At 42.6% G+C, this 20639-nt stretch overlaps 1 protein-coding gene across 4 annotated transcripts in view; it reads left to right on the forward strand.

Moving 5' to 3' along the window:
- The window catches only part of EDRF1 (erythroid differentiation regulatory factor 1), a 53575-nt gene extending 32936 nt beyond the window's left edge, over positions 1 to 20639 (forward strand). For 2 of the 4 annotated variants that reach the window (XM_083364100.1, XM_083364102.1), the window contains 7 exons: positions 650 to 869; positions 1779 to 1937; positions 11116 to 11265; positions 11392 to 11545; positions 11729 to 11844; positions 12108 to 12274; positions 20307 to 20639. In XM_083364100.1, the coding sequence (XP_083220226.1) occupies positions 650 to 869; positions 1779 to 1937; positions 11116 to 11265; positions 11392 to 11545; positions 11729 to 11844; positions 12108 to 12274; positions 20307 to 20472 (1132 nt within the window). In that variant the 3' untranslated portion in view covers positions 20473 to 20639. The remainder of the gene's footprint in view (positions 1 to 649; positions 870 to 1778; positions 1938 to 11115; positions 11266 to 11391; positions 11546 to 11728; positions 11845 to 12107; positions 12275 to 20306) is intronic. The other 2 variants (XM_083364101.1, XM_083364103.1) reach the window with 1 other exon arrangement.

Consider the following 20639-nt stretch of genomic DNA (forward strand, 5'->3'; position numbering starts at 1 on the left):
GAGCCCATCTGTCTATCTGTTCATTTATAATACATATAAGGATGCCTATCTTATGTAAAATGCTCCTAGATTTTATTGGGCTTTTTCATTGTTCATTTGTAACTTGATATTATATCTATAGAAAAGATCAAGTAGAACTTGCATCTGTGGTCTGATAAATAATTTATATTTAATCAGATCAAAACTTACGATTTTTGTGCTCTTTTTAAAAACAAATTCTGAATACATTTTAATAATATACATGAGGTTGTTAACATGAAAACATAATTAAATATGCTTTTTGAAGGATACTCTGTTTTAGGAGTAATTTTCCTGTGAAGTCTAAGAATTTAGATTTAAATCCTTAGCTATTTATGACTTTCTCACAATTCTGGTAGCCATCATGGAACCAAAAAGCTCAGAAAGATAACAAGTTGAAAACAGCTTTTTAAAAAATATTTATTTGTTTTTGTACTGCCATGCTGCTGAGTCCTGACAGTTTCCAATGTGTTTCTTGGAAAAACAAAAACATTTGAAATGTTCTTTGTGCATTTGAAGTAAAAATATTTTTACTTAATTTTCAAGATTGGTGTTCAGATGTTTATTCCATGTAGTTTTTCTGATTTCTTTGAATGAAATGGGTCCCTTTCCTTTTATTCATTATAGAGAGCAAAACGGTATCTACAGCAGAACAGCAACTATGGAAGAAAAGTTTCTCTTTTTTTGAAAAAGGGATTCAAAACTTTGAATCTATTGATGATTCTACCAATGCTGCTCTTCTGTTGTGTAACATGGGAAGATTGATGCGAATTTGTGCACATGCACACTGCGCTGTGGGTGGAGACTTCAAAAGAGAATTTTCTCCTGAAGAGGCTCTTTATTATAACAAGGTAAGGCTAGGCCTAAACATTTAAGCAGACTGCAATACGTCAGTGAAAAAATATGTTTGTACAGTAATTTTATCGTCATGGCATAACTTAAGTTTTCAAGAATAGTACAAAATTTTAGTTATGAATCATGTTCTTCTAAAGCTAATATTTATGCAGTTTTATCTTTGATGAGGGCAAGAAATTCATATTAGCATCTAAATTTTATCCTGGCAACATTGTTTAAAATCATTCTTTCAAACTTATAACTCCTTTAAAAGTTTTAATAGGTTTTTAATAAAATATGGATAGGCAGCTTTTTTTGTTCTTGATTCAGATTGTTTTTCCACTGGATTATATATATTAGTAACTACTCACATTGGGGCTTCACATTGTAACATTAGATAAATATGTTGTGGAAGCCAAATAGCTCTTTATTTTGTTGTTTTCCACATTCTTTCCTTAATAGAAAACAATCACAAGGGAACTATAGAACATAGTTTTTTAAAAGTGTAATGAACACTTTGGGTATAGGACCCTGATTAATGATCATAAAAGGATATTGCTTTGGATATATAAAAATTTATACTGAATCTTTTATTAATATTTGAAAAGTCAACAAATTGTGAAAATATTTTCAGAATCACAATGTATAGAGACATTTAAAAGCTACAGTAATATTCTGTAACTTGTGACTCTTTGCTATACTCAGATATCTCAAATTCCCAATCAGGATACCCAAAGGTTGGGAATTCTTTATATCTGGAGAATTCCACATTGAGAAAGTCTTGTCAACAGTCATCTTAATATAATTGTATTTATACTTAGTGTTAAAAATCAGCCCGTACTATTGACTCCCCTTTGTGATTTTACTATTACTGGTTTCGATAAATCTGTAAATGTCTCATATTCCATAATTATTAAATTTTATAGGCTGTTGATTATTATCTGAAGGCCTTACGATCTTTGAACAAAAGAGAAGTCCATCCAGCTGTCTGGGATTCTGTCAACTGGGAACTGTCCACTACGTATTTTACTATGGCAACTCTGCTGCAGGATTATGCACCATTATCTAGGAAAGCTCAGGAACAGGTATCGGATTTGACCTGATCATTGAAAATCAACTATTGTTTTACCGATGGGTAAATAATGAGGATCTATATATGGTTTGTCAGATGCCACTTTGATATGATTGTTTGTTACTGAATGACTGTGTTGCTTTTCTGTTAAGCTTCTATCAAATAGTGCTACAGAAGTTTAAAATAACCAATTAAAAACTGCATTGTAAAGCTATGCACACACTTAAAAAGAACCAAAAACCTGGTAAAGCATCTTGATGAAACAAAATTATTAATGATTTCTGACAAAGACAAAAAATTCATACAAGGTTACAATAAATAAGGAAGGCTATGTTCAGATAACTGTTCCTTAGGGATCCCATTGATAGGATTATAGGAAGTAGGACTTCCTACTTCCCCCACCCAAGATGGCGGACGTGCTCGGCTGAGCTCCGCGAGCACCAGCTGTTAGGCGTCCCTTGGGAGCCCCTCATGAGCCTTTGGGCTTTTTGAGTATGGGGATTGAGGGGTTGGGGAATTAGGCAGCGAGACAACTAGGAGGTTGACGAAGCCGGCAATGACTTACTCCATCTGCTGAGCTGCCCGTCTGCTGGCCCTGCTGTTTTTCGGCTGCTTCCTGCTGTCCGCCGGCTGTTCTCTCTGCTGCCGCCTTTCCGGACCATTTACGGCTGCTTGGGGCCGCCCGCTGGCCCTGCTGTTTGTCGCCTGCTTCTTGCTGTCTCCCGGCTGTCTTTTCCTGCGGCCGCCTTTCCGGACCATTTGCGGCTGCTTGGGCCGACGCCGGCTGTCTTCTTTCTTGTCAGCTGTTTCTCCCCGGTTTGTCTGCGGCTGCTCGGGGCTGACGCCGGCGTTTTTTTCCTGCACTTTGGGCCGTTTTGGGCCGCCTAGGCGCTCCCGGACTGGCCCCGGTTGTCGGGGTGGACGCCGGTGAATCTGTTCGGGCGGCGGCGATTTCGGGCGATGACGAAGGCGGTAATGGCGGCAATGACGGTGATGGCGGCAATGGCGGCAATGGCGTGGGTGGCGTCCCCGGCGCTGGTTGCGGTGGTGTTTGGGCCGTGCCTGGCGCCGACGGCGGCCCGCGCTCGGCGGCAGCGGCGGCAATACGTGTTCGGCGGCGACGGCGAAGATGGTATGTTCTGGCCGTCTTTAGCGGCCCAACAGCTGATGAGACATTTCGGGGGCCAGCTTTTGGACTGCTTACGGCTGCACCGGCGTTTCTTGGACTGTGTACCCGTTTGCCGGTGGCTGGCCTCGCGCTTTTTCGGCTTTTGGCCCTCTCGCCGGCGGTGGGATTTCCACGTTGCCCTACCTCGCCTTGGGCTGCTCTTTAGCGGCAATGTCGCCCTCGGGCCGTTTCGACGGTGGAAAGGGCGACTGTTAGTCATCTTGGCGGCGACGGCGTCTTCAGTCCATTCAGTGGCGGAGAAGATGACCGCGGATCATCATAATGGTACTAGGATGACGTGGTTCCCGCACCGCCTTTGGACTGCTTTTGCAGCGATGTTCGCGATTTGGACCATCTTCACTATCCTGGCCTGCTTGCCCTTTTTGCCTCGGACATATGGACATGCATACTTATCATCTTGTCTGCCTACCTTCCCCCTCTCCCCTTGGATTTTGGGACACAACTGGGTATCGGCCACGGTGGGAGAGTGGCTTGACTTTTTCCATCTGCGACCCCATGGAGGTGGGAGCTCTATGGGGTTGCCTACCCAGAGGATATCTGGCCCACCTCCAGGAACAGAGTTGCAACCCGTCGTGAGAGGGCGGGGGGTGGCCTGTCTCTGGGGGCACCCAACTGAGTGGCAGTGAAGTTGGGTGGGGACCAAGATATCTGTCTTTATGCTTCGATCCTCCCACTAATGGGACGCCTTTCCTGGACTTGCTAGACTTATGCGGAAATATACTAGCACGGATTTGTATGCCCTCAGGGGAGCCCCCCTCTCCTGGGTGCGACCCGCCTCCTTAAACACTTTCAACCTCGATGACTTAATTTAATTTTTAATTTAATAACATTTATATACCGCCCTTCTCCCTGAGGACTCAGGGCGGTTCACAGGGCAGAATAAAATAGCCAATACAAACATTAAAAGGTGATTAAACAATTGCCCTAATTAAAAACAATAAAAGTACAGTTCTAAAAAACCCCGAGATAAAATTAAAAAACCAAAAATAAAACAACCCCACCGATCCCCATCAGGCTAGGCCAGCTTGTACAAACAAAAATGTCTTGAGATCGCGACGAAAGGAGCGAAGATCGGGCGCCATCCGGAGCTCTACCGGTAGCTGATTCCACAGCTCCGGAGCGCCCACAGAGAAGGATCTCCCCCTGGGGGCCACCAATCGACATTCTCTGATCGGTGGCACCCTGAGGAGGCCCTCTCTGTGGGAACACACAGGGCGCAGGGAGCTTGATGCCGGCAGCAGATGTTCCCTGAGGTACTCCGGCCCCATGCCATGGAGGGCTTTAAACACCGTTACCAGTACCTTGAATCTCACCCGGAAGACAACTGGCAACCAATGCAGCTCACGGAGCAGAGGTGTAACGTGGGAGTATCGGGAGACTCCCAACACCACTCTCGCGGCTGCATTCTGTACCAGTTGGAGCTTCCGGGTGGTCCTCAAGGGCAGCCCCATGTAGAGAGCGTTGCAGTAGTCCAGACGAGAGGACACGAGCGCATGAGTGACCGTACACAAATCATCCCGGCTAAGATAGGGCCGCAACTGGCGCACCAGGCGAACCTGGGCGAAGCCCCCCCTAGTCACAGCTCCTATGTGGTCTTCTAAGGTGAGCCGTGAATCTAGGAGGACTCCCAAGTTGCGAGCCCTATCTACGGGGGGTAATAGTTCACCCCCCATAGCCAGAGGTGGAATGTCCGAATAAACCCGGGATGAAGGTATGCAAAGCCACTCAGTCTTGTCGGGGTTGAGTTGAAGTCTGTTCCTCCCCATCCAGACCCGAACCGCCTCCAGGCAACGGGACATCACGTTGAGGGCATCACTGGGGTGGTTTGGGGTCGAAAAGAAAAGTTGGGTATCATCAGCGTACTGATGATACCCAACTCCAAAGCCACGAATGATCTCACCCAGCGGCTTCATGTAGATGTTGAACAGGAGAGGCGAGAGGACCGACCCCTGAGGAACTCCACAAATGAGAGACCTCGCGGTCGACCTCTGCCCCCCTGCCAACACCGACTGCGAACGTCCCAAGAGATAGGAGGAGAACCACTGTAAAACTGTGCCTCCCACTCCCAATCCCCTGAGACGCCGCAGCAAGATACCATGGTCGATGGTATCGAAAGCCGCCGAGAGGTCTAATAGGACTAGAACAGAGGAATGCCCTCTGTCCCGAGCCCTCCAGAGATCATTCACCAGCGCGACCAATGCCGTCTCCGTGCTGTGCCCGGGCCTGAAACCCGATTGGTAAGGGTCTAGATAATCCGCTTCATCCAGGACCAGAGGGAGCTGATGCGCCACCACACTCTCAACAACCTTCGCAAGAAAGCGGAGGTTGGAGACAGGACGAAAGTTGTTCAATACAGCTGGGTCCAGGGCAGGCTTCTTGAGGAGAGGCCTCACCACCGCCTCCTTCAAGACGGCGGGGAAGATACCCTCACTCAAAGAAGCCGATATAACTGCCTGGAACCAGCTACGTGTCCTCTCCCGGGCTGCATAGACCAGCCAGGAAGGGCACGGGTCCAATAAACATGTGGTGGTGCTCAGCCTCCCCATGATCCTGTCCACTTCCTCCGGAGTCACAGAATCAAACTCCTCCCAGGTGACATCGACAAGACCACCCGTGTCCTGATCGTCAGACCCTGCCCAGTCAGAGTCCACACCGGTCCGAATCCGAGCGATTTTGTCCGACAGATGTTGGTTAAACTCCTCGGCACGGCCCTGCAAGGGATCCTCCCTCACCTCCTGATTTAGGAGGGAGCGAGTCACCCTAAACAGGGCGGCCGGGCGATTATCTGCGGACGCGATAAGGGTGGCGAAGTGGTTAGACCTCGCCTCCCTTATCGCAGCGAGATAAGACCTAATGTAGGCTCTTAGTCGCAATCGGTCGGATTCGGATCGGCTGGACCTCCAACCGCTCTCTAGGCCCCGTCTCCGACGCTTCATCTCCCGAAGCTCCGCAGAGAACCATGGAGCTCGACGGGATCTGCACCGGGTCAGGGGCCGCAGGGGTACAACTCGGTCAAGAGCCTCAGTGGCCGTCCTTTCCCAGGCTTCCACTAAGGCATCTGCCGAGCTGTGAGCAAGGGAGGCAGGTGGGGACCCCAGAGCTGCCTGGAACCTCTGGGGATCCATTAAGCGTCTGGGGCGGTACCATTTAATTGGTTCCAAACACCCACGGCGGGGGGTGGCAAAACGGAAGACCAGCCGCAGGAGATGATGATCGGTCCATGACAGGGGCATAATAATTGGAGAGCCCCCACCAAGATCATCTAACCACCGTCCAGATAAGAAAACTAGGTCAAGGGTGTGGCCTCCCTCATGAGTCGGTCCCGAAATTACCTGCGTCAGGTCCATGGCCGTCATGGAAGCCATGAACTCCCGGGCCAACTCAGATGATCCTCCCAGCGATGGTAGGTTGAAGTCCCCCAAAACTATAAGTTTCGGGAACTCAACCACCAGCCCAGAGAGGACATCGAGCAGCTCAGGCAGGGCTGCTGCTGCGTGACTAGGCGAAAGGTACACCAGCAGCAAGCCCAACTGCGCACCAGGGCCGCATCTCAAAAAGAGAGACTCACACCCGACTATCTGAGGAACAGTGGCCTCCCGCGGACACAAGGTCTCCCTCATAACAACAGCCACACCCCCACCCCTACCCTGAGCCCGAGGCCGGTGCAGCACCCGGAAACCTGGTGGGCAAAGATCAACCAGAGGAATCCCACCCTCTGGGCCCAACCAAGTCTCCGTGATGCAAGCCAGGTCCGCCTGCTCACCCTCGACCAGATCACGAACGAGAGGAGCCTTATTAGAGACGGACCTGGCGTTCAAATACACCAGCCGGAGCTCAGGGGGCTGCACACCCTCACTCCCGGGACCTTGGGGTAGAGCCAGAGGGTCGGAGTGCCTCACCGCTTGTAAGCAGCGGAGAGGCCTTCCCTGCGATCGATACGGCCCTCTGCTCCTCGGGCCCGAGTTTTGGGACCCTGAGAGATGGCTGGTCAGGGGCAGGGGCCGTCAATATAAAGTTAATAGAAGGCCTCTGATCATTTTTTTATCTAGATTTTTTATAGGGTTAGGGAGCGGGGTGGGTGATAAGGGTTGTCTGGCCTTGGGGGGTGGCCAATCAACCATGGTTCAGGCCGGACTTGGGTCTGACCGCGCGACGGGAGAACGGGGTGTCGCTGTCTCCGGAGCTCACGAGCGGGTCGTGGGATTACCAATTCCCACGACGGGGAATGGCAGCAGGCGGATAGACAGGGGGCCGTATCGCTACCGGGAGGGCCATCTCCGCTACTTGCAAGCGGTGAGGCGCTCCGACCCTCTGCTTCTTCCCCGAGGTTCCGGGAGCGAGGATGTGCAGCCTCCTGAGCTCCGGCTGGTGTATCTGAATGCCAGGTCCGTGGTTAACAAAGCTCCCCTCGTTAGGGATTTAGTTGAGGGTGAGCATGCGGACCTGGCCTGCATCACGGAGACCTGGTTGGGCCCAGAGGGTGGGGTCCCTTTGGTTGACCTCTGCCCACCAGGCTTCCGGGTGCTGCACCGGCCACGAGCTCAAGGTAGGGATGGGGGAGTGGCGGTTATTATTAGGGAGACCTTATGTCCGCGGGAGACCACCGTTTCTCAGATAGTCGGGTGTGAGTCTCTCTTTGTGAGATTTGGTTCTGGGGCGCAGTTGGGTTTGCTGCTGACGTACATTTCGCCTAGTCGTACAGCGGCAGCCCTGCCCGAGCTGCTCGATATCCTCTCAGGGTTGGTGGTTGAGTTTCCCAAACTTATAGTTTTGGGAGACTTCAATCTACCATCCCTGGGAGGCTCATCTGAGCTAGCTCGGGAGTTCATGGCTTCCATGACGGCCATGGACCTGACGCAAGTAATTTCTGAACCAACTCATGAGGGAGGCCACACTCTTGACCTGATTTTTTTATCTAGACGGTGGTTGGATGATCTTGGTGGGGGCTCTCCATTTATTATGCCCCTGTCATGGACCGATCATCATCTCCTGCGGATGGTCTTCCGTTTTGCCACCCCCCGCCGTGGGGATACGGAGCCAATTAGATGGTACCGCCCCAGACGCTTAATGGATCCTGATAGATTCCAAGCGGCGCTGGGGTCCCCACCTGCCTCCATTGCTCACAGCTCGGCGGATGCCTTAGTGGAAACTTGGGAAAGGGCAGCCACTGAGGCACTTGACCGGGTTGTACCCTTGCGGCCCCTGACCCGGCGCAGATCCCAGCGAGCTCCATGGTTCTCCGTGGAGCTCCGGGAGATGAAGCGTCGGAAATGGGGCCTAGAGAGCTGTTGGAGGTCGAGCCGATCCGAACCCGACCGGTTGCGGTTAAGAACCTATATTAGGTCTTATCTCGCAGCGATGAGGGTGGCGAGGTGTAATTACTTCTCTACCCTCATTGCGTCCGCAGATAATCGCCCGGCCGCTCTGTTTAGGGTGACTCGCTCACTTCTTAATCAGGAGGTGAGGGAGGATCCCTTGCAGGGTCGTGCCGAGGAATTTAGTCAACATCTGTCGGATAAAATCGCTCGGATTCGGACCGGTTTGGACTCCAGCTGGGCAGAGTCAGGCGATCAGGACACGGGCGGTCTTGTCAATGTTATCTGGGAAGAGTTTGATTCTGTGACCCCTGATGAAGTGGACAGGATTATGGGGAGGCTGAGCTCCTCCACATGTTTGTTGGATCCGTGCCCTTCCTGGCTGGTTTATGCAGCTAGGGAGAGGACACGAGGCTGGCTCCAGGCGGTTATATCTGCTTCTTTGAGTGAGGGTTATTTCCCCACCGTCTTGAAGGAGGCGGTGGTGAGACCTCTCCTCAAGAAGCCTGCCTTGGACCCAGCTGTATTGAACAACTTTCGTCCAGTCTCCAACCTTCGCTTTCTTGCGAAGGTTGTTGAGAGTGTGGTGGCGCATCAGCTCCCTCTGGTCCTGGATGAAGCGGATTATCTGGACCCCTACCAATCGGGTTTCAGGCCCGGGTACAGCACGGAGACGGCATTGGTCGCTCTGGTGAATGATCTCTGGAGGGCTCGGGACAGGGGATATTCCTCTGTCCTAGTCCTATTAGACCTCTCGGCGGCTTTCGATACCATCGACCATGGTATCTTGCTGCGGCGTCTCAGGGGATTGGGAGTGGGAGGCACAGTTCTTCGGTGGTTCTCCTCCTATCTCCTGGGACGTTCGCAGTCGGTGTTGGCAGGGGGGCAGAGATCGGCCCCTAGGTCTCTCGTTTGTGGAGTTCCTCAGGGGTCGGTTCTCTCGCCTCTCCTGTTCAACATCTACATGAAACCGCTGGGTGAGATCATTCGTGGTTTGGGAGTTGGGTATCATCAATATGCCGATGATACCCAACTTTTCTTTTCGACCCCAAACCACCCCAGTGATGCCCTCGCTGTGATGTCCCGTTGCCTGGAGGCGGTTCGGGTCTGGATGGGGAGGAACAGACTTCAGCTCAACCCTGACAAGACTGAGTGGCTGTGCATTCCGGCATCCCAGGACATTCAAAATGTTCCATCTCTTTCTATGGGGGGTGAGCTCTTACCCCCCGTGGATAGGGCTCGCAACTTGGGAGTCCTCCTAGATTCACGGCTTACCCTAGAAGATCATGTAGTGGCCGTGACTAGGGGGGCTTTTGCCCAGGTTCGCCTGGTGCGCCAGTTGCGGCCCTATCTGGACCGGGATGCCCTGTGCACGGTCACTCATGCGCTCGTGACCTCTCGCCTTGACTACTGTAATGCTCTCTACATGGGGCTTCCCTTGAAGACCACTCGGAGGCTCCAACTGGTACAGAATGCGGCCGCGAGAGTTGTCTTGGGAGTTTCCCGGTACTCCCATGTTACACCTTTGCTCCGCGAGCTGCATTGGTTGCCAGTTGTCTTCCGGGTGAGGTTCAAGGTCTTGGTTATGATCTTTAAGTCCCTACATGGCATGGGTCCGGGTTACCTCGGGGACCACCTGCTGCCGGCTTCAACTCCCCTCCGCCCTGTGCGTTCCCACAGAGAGGGCCTCCTCAGGGTGCCTCCGGTCAGGGAATGCCGACTTGCGGCCCCCAGGGGGAGAGCCTTCTCTGTGGGTGCCCCGGCTTTGTGGAACCAACTGCCGGTGGAGCTCCGGACGGCATCGGACCTCCGAACTTTCCATCGTGGCCTGAAGACCCATTTGTTTGAATTGGCTGGTCTGGCCTGATGGGGGAGCTGGGTTTTAAATTGTCATTTTAGATTGCATTATTGTTTTTTAATTTGGGCACTGATTTAATCTTTGTTTTAACTTTTGTATAGTACTGTATTTTTATTTATATGCCCTGTGAACCGCCCTGAGTCCCCAGGGAGAAGGGCGATATATAAATTAAATAAAACGTAAACGTAAACGTAAACGATTATAAACAGGATTCTCAGAGCTCTGTGATTGGATTGGAACACTTGGGACAATTTTTCTAACAGATAAGTGGACCCCCCATTATTTAAGATAGAAATGTACAATCTGAGGCCCTTTTCAGAGCCTACTGTAGGCTTTAAAGCTCTTTCAGTTTCTACTGAATTGTAAATACTGTATGACAAAAAGGAGCAAATTGTGTATATAGTATATAGTGTGTATAGTATATATTGTGTATATAGTGCATTAAGTTAATGTAATTTAATTGTAAATAAATATACTTCCAAATGAAATCAAATCAAATGTATTTTTTTGTCCTAGCTCCATTGACCATGCTTTAGAATGTCATGCCATTCACCTGATGTCATGGTCAGCTATGGAAAACTGGAAAGAAATTCAGGGAAATCAGTATGACTGTCACTTTGTGTCTCTGACATAGGTTATTCTTGTGGGATTACCAAAACAGTTTCAATGGTGAACCTAGGCCTGAAAATAGATTTCTTGTTATATCATTGGGAGACAAATTATATGATCCCTGTTGAGGCTTATTATCATTTTGGACAGGACTATAATGAGGTTATAAGTTAACTGATTTTAATATAAATTTTGAAAGTTTTCCTTTTGTGCATTTCAGATAGAAAAAGAAGTTAGTGAGTCAATGATGAAATCTTTGAAATACTGTGATGTTGAGGTAGTGACTACACGGCAACCTCTCTGCCAGTACCGAGCAGCCACAATTCACCACAGGTTGGCTTCCATGTACCACAGCTGTTTGAGAAATCAGGTATAATTACATGGTCTTTCTGTAAATGTGCATGCTTATAAATGGGTATGTTGGTAAAATATCCTAATATAAAATACTGGTTGCTATTCTCTTGAGCTGACTTGTCAAAATATGTTATTGATGAAGGTTGGTGATGAGCATCAGCGTAAACAGCACAGGATACTGGTTGATCTTCATTACAGTAAAGCTGTGAAGTTTTTTCAGCTCTTGAAGGATGCACCATGTGAACTTCTCCGTGTGCAATTGGAAAGAGTGGCTTTTGCCGAATTTCAGATGACAAGTAAGTAAATTAAGGCATTTCTCTAATTTAGAGTGCAAATCCTATTTTAAATAGATGAATTTTCTGGGAACATTTGAACAAAATGTTTACAGTATATGTTCAAAAAATAAAAATTGTAGTTTCCTATTTTGAGGCAGGGCAATTATGAACTATTTATGTTGCTTACCTTTCTGATTCTATTAGGTCAGAATAGCAGCACTGGAAAACTAAAGACTTTGTCTGGGGCCTTAGATATAATGATTCAGTGTCGGTCTGTTTTTCAATCTATCAGGAAAGAGCTTGGTGCTGAATGTGAACAGGTAACTATTACTTTTCATATCTGCATATTATGTTCAGATTTGCTTTCATATTATATTGTATACTATGTTTGGATCTCACATATCAAAGTTCCTATTTGTTATAAAAAGATGTTTGCCTGAGTAGGTTCAATTTTATCACTTTAACTATTTTTTTTTTAAAAAAACAGCATTGTAGACTTCTGACTGTAGAAGTGCACCTAATGAAATTCTGAAGGCATATTGCTTAGACATTACAGTAATTCCATAACACCCTTTCTGTTTAGAACTGTGTTGATGACTCAAGCAATGCTGAAAGAGTTCCTGTTGAAGATCCATCGACTAACCTTAATAAGGAAGAAATATTAAAGCTCCTTGGTATATTTGAATCTCGATTGTCTTTTCTTCTTCTTCAGATCATCAAATTGCTTTCATCAACCAAAAAGAAAACTGGGTAAGTGCCAACATATTGTGTTACTTTCATTTAACTTCTTTCTAAACCATGTAGAAATGTCTTTTTAAATATGAACTTGAATCACTGGCTGGGTATCAGTACTCTAAATAGAAATCCAAGAATAGTTTTCCAAACTCTGCAGAAGTTATCTACTGCTATTTCATGTGTGTTCTGTATATGTGGTCATTTTAGGATGCACAAACAGTTGGGTAAACTGTTTTAGTGTTTCATTTTCCTTTAGTCCATGTTCTTATCTAATGTGAGAATTGTTACATGAGGAAATGCTTGTTTATCTGTCTTTCATGGTACTACATATATCTGTTTTATATAGAAGATTTAGATATAGGAATTGAAGATGCAGAAAAAGAGTATTACCCTTGTTTTCAGGTATCTATATGTAACAGGCAAATTATGATTTCTTTCATATGTGCTTAATTCATACTTATATTATTATATTTCATATATGGTACTAATGTATAAAGATGATAAATTACATGCTTGTGTTGTGTAGTTTGCTGAATCTTAGACTTATTATATCAAGTTATGAAAGTTTCTCGTTTTTAGCAGTAAGCTCATTACTTTGATTCATCCAAATCAGGGGAAAGCTGTCAATATTTGTTTTTACAGGGAAAGGAGATAATTTACAGTCTTGCCAGGAAAAAGCCAGTAATCAATTCAAAACTAACAATGTTAGCATTCTAGGACAAAAAATATCCATAGAGAAAAGGAGATGAATATATGGCAGGTTGAAATTGTAATAGAAGGTTCACAGGAATTGTAATAGAATTTCTAAGTCTCCACAAGATGGCAATATAAATACAGAACACAAAGAATATAATTCCTATTTCAAAATTAACCCATTTGTTATATAACCTGTTGATACCAATAATTGCTGTAATGTTGTGGTACTCTATAGTAATGGAAATTTGAAATTTTCATTTGGGGCAGATGGAGGGAACTAAAACCAGTATTTTCTTCAAAGAGTATGATATAAATCACCAGAGGTATTATTGTATGCTCATTAAAATATGAATTCAGAAGACAATATAGGTGGTCCTTGTTTAGCAACTGCCTCATATTATACGACCCATCCTTACAGCTACACCCTTTGCCAGTCTATAAAGCAAATTAAGATCATAAATGCAGTTGTGGTTTTACTTAGTAATCACTTCACATAGCAACCAAGCTGGTCCCAATTGTGGTCTCTAAATGAAGACCACTTATATTTTTGTGATAGTTCTAATCATGGCAGATATTTGAATACTTCTTAGTGCTGGCAATGAATAGTCATAATAGCAAACTGTGGTTTGGGACTTAACTGTGTTTCCCCGAAAATAAGATCTGGGCTATTTTTTTTCCTTCAAAAGAGGCATCAGGCTTTATTTTCAGGGGGGTATCTTTTTCGCCTCACAGCAGTGGCACCAACAGCCCCGCCCAGCTAGCAGCTGAGAATGGAGCTCTGGCCTGCATTTGCCATCAGAGCCCATTCCAGAAGGCCTCTGCAGCCGAGAACTGAGCTATGCATTGGATCCATAGCTCGGTTCTCGGCTGCAGAGGCCTTCTGGAAAGGCCTCTGACAACAAAATGCAGGCTGGGGGATGCCACAGAAGTGGGCTGGCGAGAAGTAGGCTGCAATGGTAAGTGGGCACAGGGTGCATGGCATGAAGAATGGTTGCAGGAATTGGGCATGGCTAGTCTAGAGAAAAGAAGGACTAGGGGTGACATGATAGCCATATTCCAATATTTGAGGGGCTGCCACAAAGAGGAAGTGGTCAACTTATTTCCAAAGCACCAGAGGAAAGGACAAGAAACAATGGATGAAAACTAATCAAGGAGCGAAGCAACCTGGAATTAAGGAGAAATTTCCTAACAATGAGAACAATTAACCCCTGGAACAGCTTACCATCAGAAGTTGTGGGTGCTTCATCACTGGAAGTTTTTTTAAAAAGACTGGTCAGTCACTTGTCTAAAATAGTATAGGGTCTCCTGCTTGAGCAGGTGGTTGGACTAGAAGACCTCCAAGGTCCCTTCCATCTATTCACTGTAATAAAAAAAGGACAACATTCTTTTTAAAGGATTGACTTAGGTTGTGAGAAGCCAGCAGGAAATTGCCTCACCTAAAAACATGGGATTGAGTTAACAATGGTAATCAGGACTTCAGAGGTTGCTATTGCTAAGCAATTCAGTTGCACTTTACAACTGCATCACTTAACAATGTTAATTCTGGGTCCAGCTACTATCATAAGTCAAGGGCTACCTGTGGGATAAATTGGTGATTCCTTCAAGAGCGGGGAGCAATGTAATGGATCTGGATAAAATTATTGGAAATAACAACTCAAGGCTGAGTCAGAGTTGGGGAAGCCACACAGGCTTTTTGTTTTAGTTGGAACTGAATGGGGCAGTTCTTTTAGCAGGCATTAATTCCTTTAATTACTGTAGTAAGGATTTATGAATAAGCAAAGACCTGAAAATCTCTGCAATGCTGAAATTGAAATCCATTTTGGGGGAATCTGATAGATTTGAAAGGAAAAAATAACCTAGCTCCCAAATAAGAACAGTTGTGATTAATCTTTTTGGTAAATACCTTGACAGTGCTTAAAAGTGTTTATTAAGGGACTTGTGGTTCCAACCCGTAGCGATGCAGCCAAGGGATTGCGGGGTTCCCCACCTCATGGCTGATTTTGCTCTGCCAGGGGACCCTAACTGGATCAAAAGTTGCCCCAGAGAGGTGACAAAGGAGGGGCACCCTGATGATCGCGGAATGATGGCGGTCAATCCGCTCGATCCGGGGGAAGTCCTCCAGTCCAACAGGAGAAAGGCTAGTTGCACACCAGTGTCTAGCCCAAGCTACCAGCAGCCAAAGTCCAAGAGCACAAACCAGAACAATGGTGAACAGTATGCTTGTAACTGGATGCGAACGTTGATCTTCTCTCTTCTATTTTGTAATTGATTCCCTGGAAAAAATACCCAAAGCAAGAAATCCTCCAAGAGTGAGAAGGAAGGGGATTATACTTCCACTCTTCTGTAGACGGAAGTGGCGAATTAACTTCACGGGGGAAAGAAATATATTGAAATGAAATTAATAATGTTATAAACTGGGTAAATCTGAAAATTAAGAATAACCGTTAAGATTTTACATCTGTAAGAGTTTTGATGAAATTATAAAAAAAGACAATTCTTTGTTTGAAAAGTTGGAAAATAAATAACTACCACTGACATCTAGTGGAGAATTAGTATAGAACAACAGCAACACTGACTCAAAAATTGGCAAGACGTCCTGAAACAAAGAATAATCTGTTCCCTTGAACTTTAATAACTTTCAGCCAAATAGAAAACAGCTGAGAACAAAAAAAGTAAACATACTGGGCCATATACCACAAATTGAGAATGACATTTGCTTCAAAAACTGCTGTCTGCAGAAAAATAAAAACTAACTATTGGCTGATCTTCTAGGGGGGAATTTTACTGGATAGTCAAACATTCTGGACTGCAACCTTGGCTGGAAGATAAATTGGAAGACCCTTGAACAGAAGAAATGTTATAAAATACTGCCTTCAGTGTAACTTTGATAATTGGAAGCACATTGGATTATTAAAAAACATATATAAAAGTTAAGAACTATATAAAATTTGGTGATTTGGATTTTAAGATTGGCTGGTTTAAAAGGCAAAACACAGACACTATGGTACCGTTGAAAGAACACCTGGAAGGGGGAGATAAAATGAATGCTGCACACCTATTAAAAATTGGTAGGAAACTACATCTAATATCTTCCTTTGAAGGCCCCAGCCTGGAACATTAGAAATCTGCAGGAGCAATAATTCAAGACAAGGCAAATACTTTTCAGGAGGAAATGTATGCAATGCAGCGACAGATTCAAATGACAATAATTTCAAATCATGATGAGATTAAAAACAACTTCGATGACATAAATGAGCACATTTCCAACTTAAACTTAGAAGTAAAAAATTCTCAGAAAATGATGAAAAAGAATGAACAAACAGACCAGATAACAGAATATAAATCAGAGGTCAGTGACCCAAAAAGGGAAACTATAGCTCAAGAGAACTACAAACTAATACAAACAAAAGAAAATTTGCAAATTTTTACCATAACAATGGAAATGGAAAAGATATTCTATATTTCAGGACCTCAAAATCAAAAGAAAATCTAACGAAATGGACTATAGAGCAACCAGGACAATCATTAAAGTTTGGGAGAAAAAAATACCTAACTTGTTTTTTCTATTCCCAACAGCATTTAGAAAAATACAGGAATACACAAAAATACAAGTTGAATACACTAATTTTGAAAATTACTTGGCAAAAGAGGAAGGCTAGACTCAGATTTGAGGGATCTCATGTGATCTACCTGAGGAAGTACTATATAATTAAACACTTGTTTGAATATGGTTAAAAGAATAGATAAATTATAGATATAAGGGGGTCTCATAGTAAGAGAGATAAGACATACAAGTAGTATAGTATTTTTTATAATATATGAAATGTGAAAATATTGGGATGGCATATATGAATGAAAAGGTTGGATATTTAAAGTTTACTAACTTTGAGAAAACTATGACTGATAAGAATGGTTTGAATATAGAGGGGAAATTAAGTTTAAGAATTTTGAAAACAACATATAGTGATCTAATAAGATGATTATTATAAATACAACTGAAATATAAACTGATAAAAAGATGCAATGTGCTGATGTTACTGTTATTTGTATAAATACATGAAAAAGGTTTATATTTAACTTTATATGTATTGAATTTTAAGAATATTTGCTAAATGTTGATAAAAGAAGAATACCATTGGATGAAAAGATCAAAAAATATACCACTGATTAACATATTGATTATGGGATTTTAGAATTAACTATTATTATTTTTTAAACATTGAACTCAGACAACACACTGTTTACTAAGCACTAAAGAATGTTATTGTAAAAACTTAATAAAATACATTAAAAAAAGAATTCTAGAGAAGACAAAATGGTGGGGCAAAGAGGATTTTAATCAGCATGCTTGAATCTGGGTAAGAATATTGATTTTCTCTATCCTACCTATTTTCCTGAAGAAGAAAGTCCCAAAAATAAGAGATCTCCCGGGGAAAAAAGGAGGGGGATTCTACTCTCTCCTTTTGGTTACCCTTTAGAAAGAGAAAAAAAAACCTAGAAAGACCTGAAAAATGAGCAAACGCTGACACCTACTGGTGGGGATTTTTTTTTCTTTGACCCTCAAAGTTCTTAAAAAATGCAACTGTGTAAACAAAGTGAGAGTAACAAATCTGGAGCAATGAATACTTTACAAAAGGAAACATGATAAGCGGCAACAATTTCAAAGGACAATGATTTTAAACCACAAAGAAATACAAAAGAACCTTGAGAGTATGAATCAACTTATCTCCAAATTAATTTCACTCCAAGAAATTTCCCAGGAAAAGACAGTAGAGATGACTGAACATAATTCTGAGGATAGAGACTTAAAGATGGAACCGTATAAAATAAAAAAATCATGATTTAATTCAAATGGGAAATATTTCAACACGTCCAAGCAACTTTGAAGATAAGGAAAAAAAATGAGAAATAATACTTTACAGGTAAACGAATGATGCAGCAAAACATACTGATTAAGAAAGGCAATGGCCAGAGGAAAAAAAAAGACTAAAATGGAAATCAAGAAAATAGATGATGGGACTTATCAGAGAGAATACTTAAAAAAGAAACATTTGTTTGAATATGGCTAAAAATGGAAAAACTTTGGAATATATTACTCTTAGAGAGATGAATTTTTTTTGTTAACTAATACAATAAGAAACATTTGTTTGAATATGGCTAAAGAAATGGAAAAACTTTGGAATATATTACTCTTAGAGAGATGAATTTTTTTATAATTAATACAATATATTTTTCCTTTTTCCTTTCTGTAAAAAAAGTTGAAATGATTCAAACAAAGCAAACGTGTTAGTTATTTAAATGTGACGATAAGAAAAGCATAAAAAATGTCTTTTGAATGAGAGTTAAAGGATTAGATTAGATCTACTGAATGGAATGCTTAAAGTTTAAATAGATTAAATACATTCTCAGCTATAGTCAAAAAGAATAAGAAATTGAGGGAATAAATATATATTAAATTAGGAGGGATACATATCTTCAGTCGTATGTTATTTTTTGTATCTTAGTGCTTTTGTCTTTTTTTCTTCTTTCTTTCCTCTTTTGTCTCTCCTTTTTTCTTTTCTCTTTCTACTTTTTTAACTTATTGATTAAGAAATATAAAAGTATGAGAGGGCTTATATGGAAAAAATAGAATTAAATCCACCAATGTAAATGTAGTTAATTGTTGAGAAAATTGTCACTAGTAAGAATATAAAATAAAAGAAAAATAAAATAAAATAAATAAAATAAAATAAAATAAATATTTAGAATTTAGGGGGAGAAATAAGCTGAAATAAGCACAGTAACAGGATTTACGATAAGGCAACTAAAATGACAAATAGGATTATTGGAAAAACTATATACTTAATTGTTGTTTATCAAAATAATGAGAATTGTTTTAATCTAATGTTTTGCAAAGAAATATACTTTGGGGAAAGGGGAAATCAACTGAAATTAACATATGGAATATAGATTATAGAAATCAATTGTTAAAAATTGTCTTATAAATGTTACCCAGACAACATACTGTTTACAAATTACTGAATGATTTATGTTATGTTAAAAAATGCCAATAAAATATATACAAAAAATAATAATTTTAAAAGCAGCCAAAATATCATGAGACTCCAAATAAGAACAAAAAGATCTTAATATATTTGATTGTCATAGTTGTTGTAATCCTCCTCATTAAAATCTGAAGGTCAGTAGATGAAATATAGGGGCATCGTGGATGCCTAAATTGCTCTTCCATTGTTTGAGCTAAATCTGGTTGAATTTTGCGATTGTATTATTGTTGCCAAAAAGATAACTATATTTCAAATTAAATAGTATTGAGGTATATCATAATCAAGTTTTGAAAGAGCTCACTGTCCCCTATGTCATAATCTGCAAATCAGGGATTGTGGTTTTACTCAAGACATAAAAAAATAAAGATGAAAGAATTGTAGAAGTGTTTATTAAGGTTCAAAGAAAAAACTTGATGCTGATGTGAGGGGGAAGTTTGCTGAATGGGGCGATAAAGTCAGGGCTGGATACTGATGGATAATTTTACGGTGTTTTGAAGAATTGACATAAGATTAAAGAGAATAAGAAAGAAAAATGAAATTTTATAGAGCAAAAAGGGAAATCAATTTGAGGGTGAGAACAATATTCTGATAATGGCAGTAAAAAACATACTGAATGGAATTGGTAGGAACTATCCTTAGGTTAATGGTACATAAATGGGGGGAAGGCTTCCTGCCAAACAGTTCTTTAATTCTACACAAGTGAATAACCATGTGCATTAGAAAAAAAAACACAAGGTAGAACTGGAATGAATGTAATTATTTCTGACAGTAATTAGGGATCATAAGGTGAAAATTTTAAGAGCCACTGATGAAAACATATAGAATAAGATAATAATGAGATAATGGAGTTTACTCCAGATAGCAGAATGGAATGAATGTTATTTTTTTTCTGCCTTCTCAGAAGAGTAAGGGGGTAAATTCTCCCAGTTTTCCCATGGGATAAACTGACTTCTATCTGCTTTCTTATTAAAAAGAAAAGAAACATGTAAATAGACATCTTCAGTTAACTTTATATATGGATGTATTTCTGAAAGAATAAGTTTTTGATCCAATAAATTGCCGCTAAAATGAAGCTTTCACACCCCTTGAAAAGCTGTTTTTAAGGATTTGGGCAACTTTTGGAAGCAGTACGAGATGTGACTCAAAAGTCTTCAGTGGGGAAAAAAAATTGATGTAAAATAGGGAACTCTCTCTCTTGAACAAACTAAAGTGTCTCTTCTTCCTATTGATGTGCTATAGCAAAAACAATATTTGTCAGTGTTCTTTAAGCATTTGGATAACTTGTGTTCCATTTTGCCTTTCTCTAGCAGTAAAGATGAAGAAAACCTTAAGGTGAATAAGTATGCTTACTCACTTCTCTTGCGATCAGCAGCAAACAAAAATCTAACTTTACTGGAAAGAACAGACGTTATTTTAAACATACTGCAGCAGCTGACTCAGGACAGTGAAGGAAATAATCTGGGAATTCAATGATCCACCTTAATGCTGGCCTATTGCATTGTGGTAAATCAGTGCCTTGATCAAAATGGAATGTGTGCTTCTGTCCAACATGGACTGTTTGATTTTATTTATATTGTTACATATTTAAGATTGTACAGTTGGAGAAATAAACTTTGACCATTATTCTTTAAATGCCATTA

The sequence above is a fragment of the Vipera ursinii genome (genome assembly GCF_947247035.1).
Source record: "Vipera ursinii genome assembly, chromosome: 5".
NCBI classification, from domain to species: domain Eukaryota; kingdom Metazoa; phylum Chordata; class Lepidosauria; order Squamata; family Viperidae; genus Vipera; species Vipera ursinii.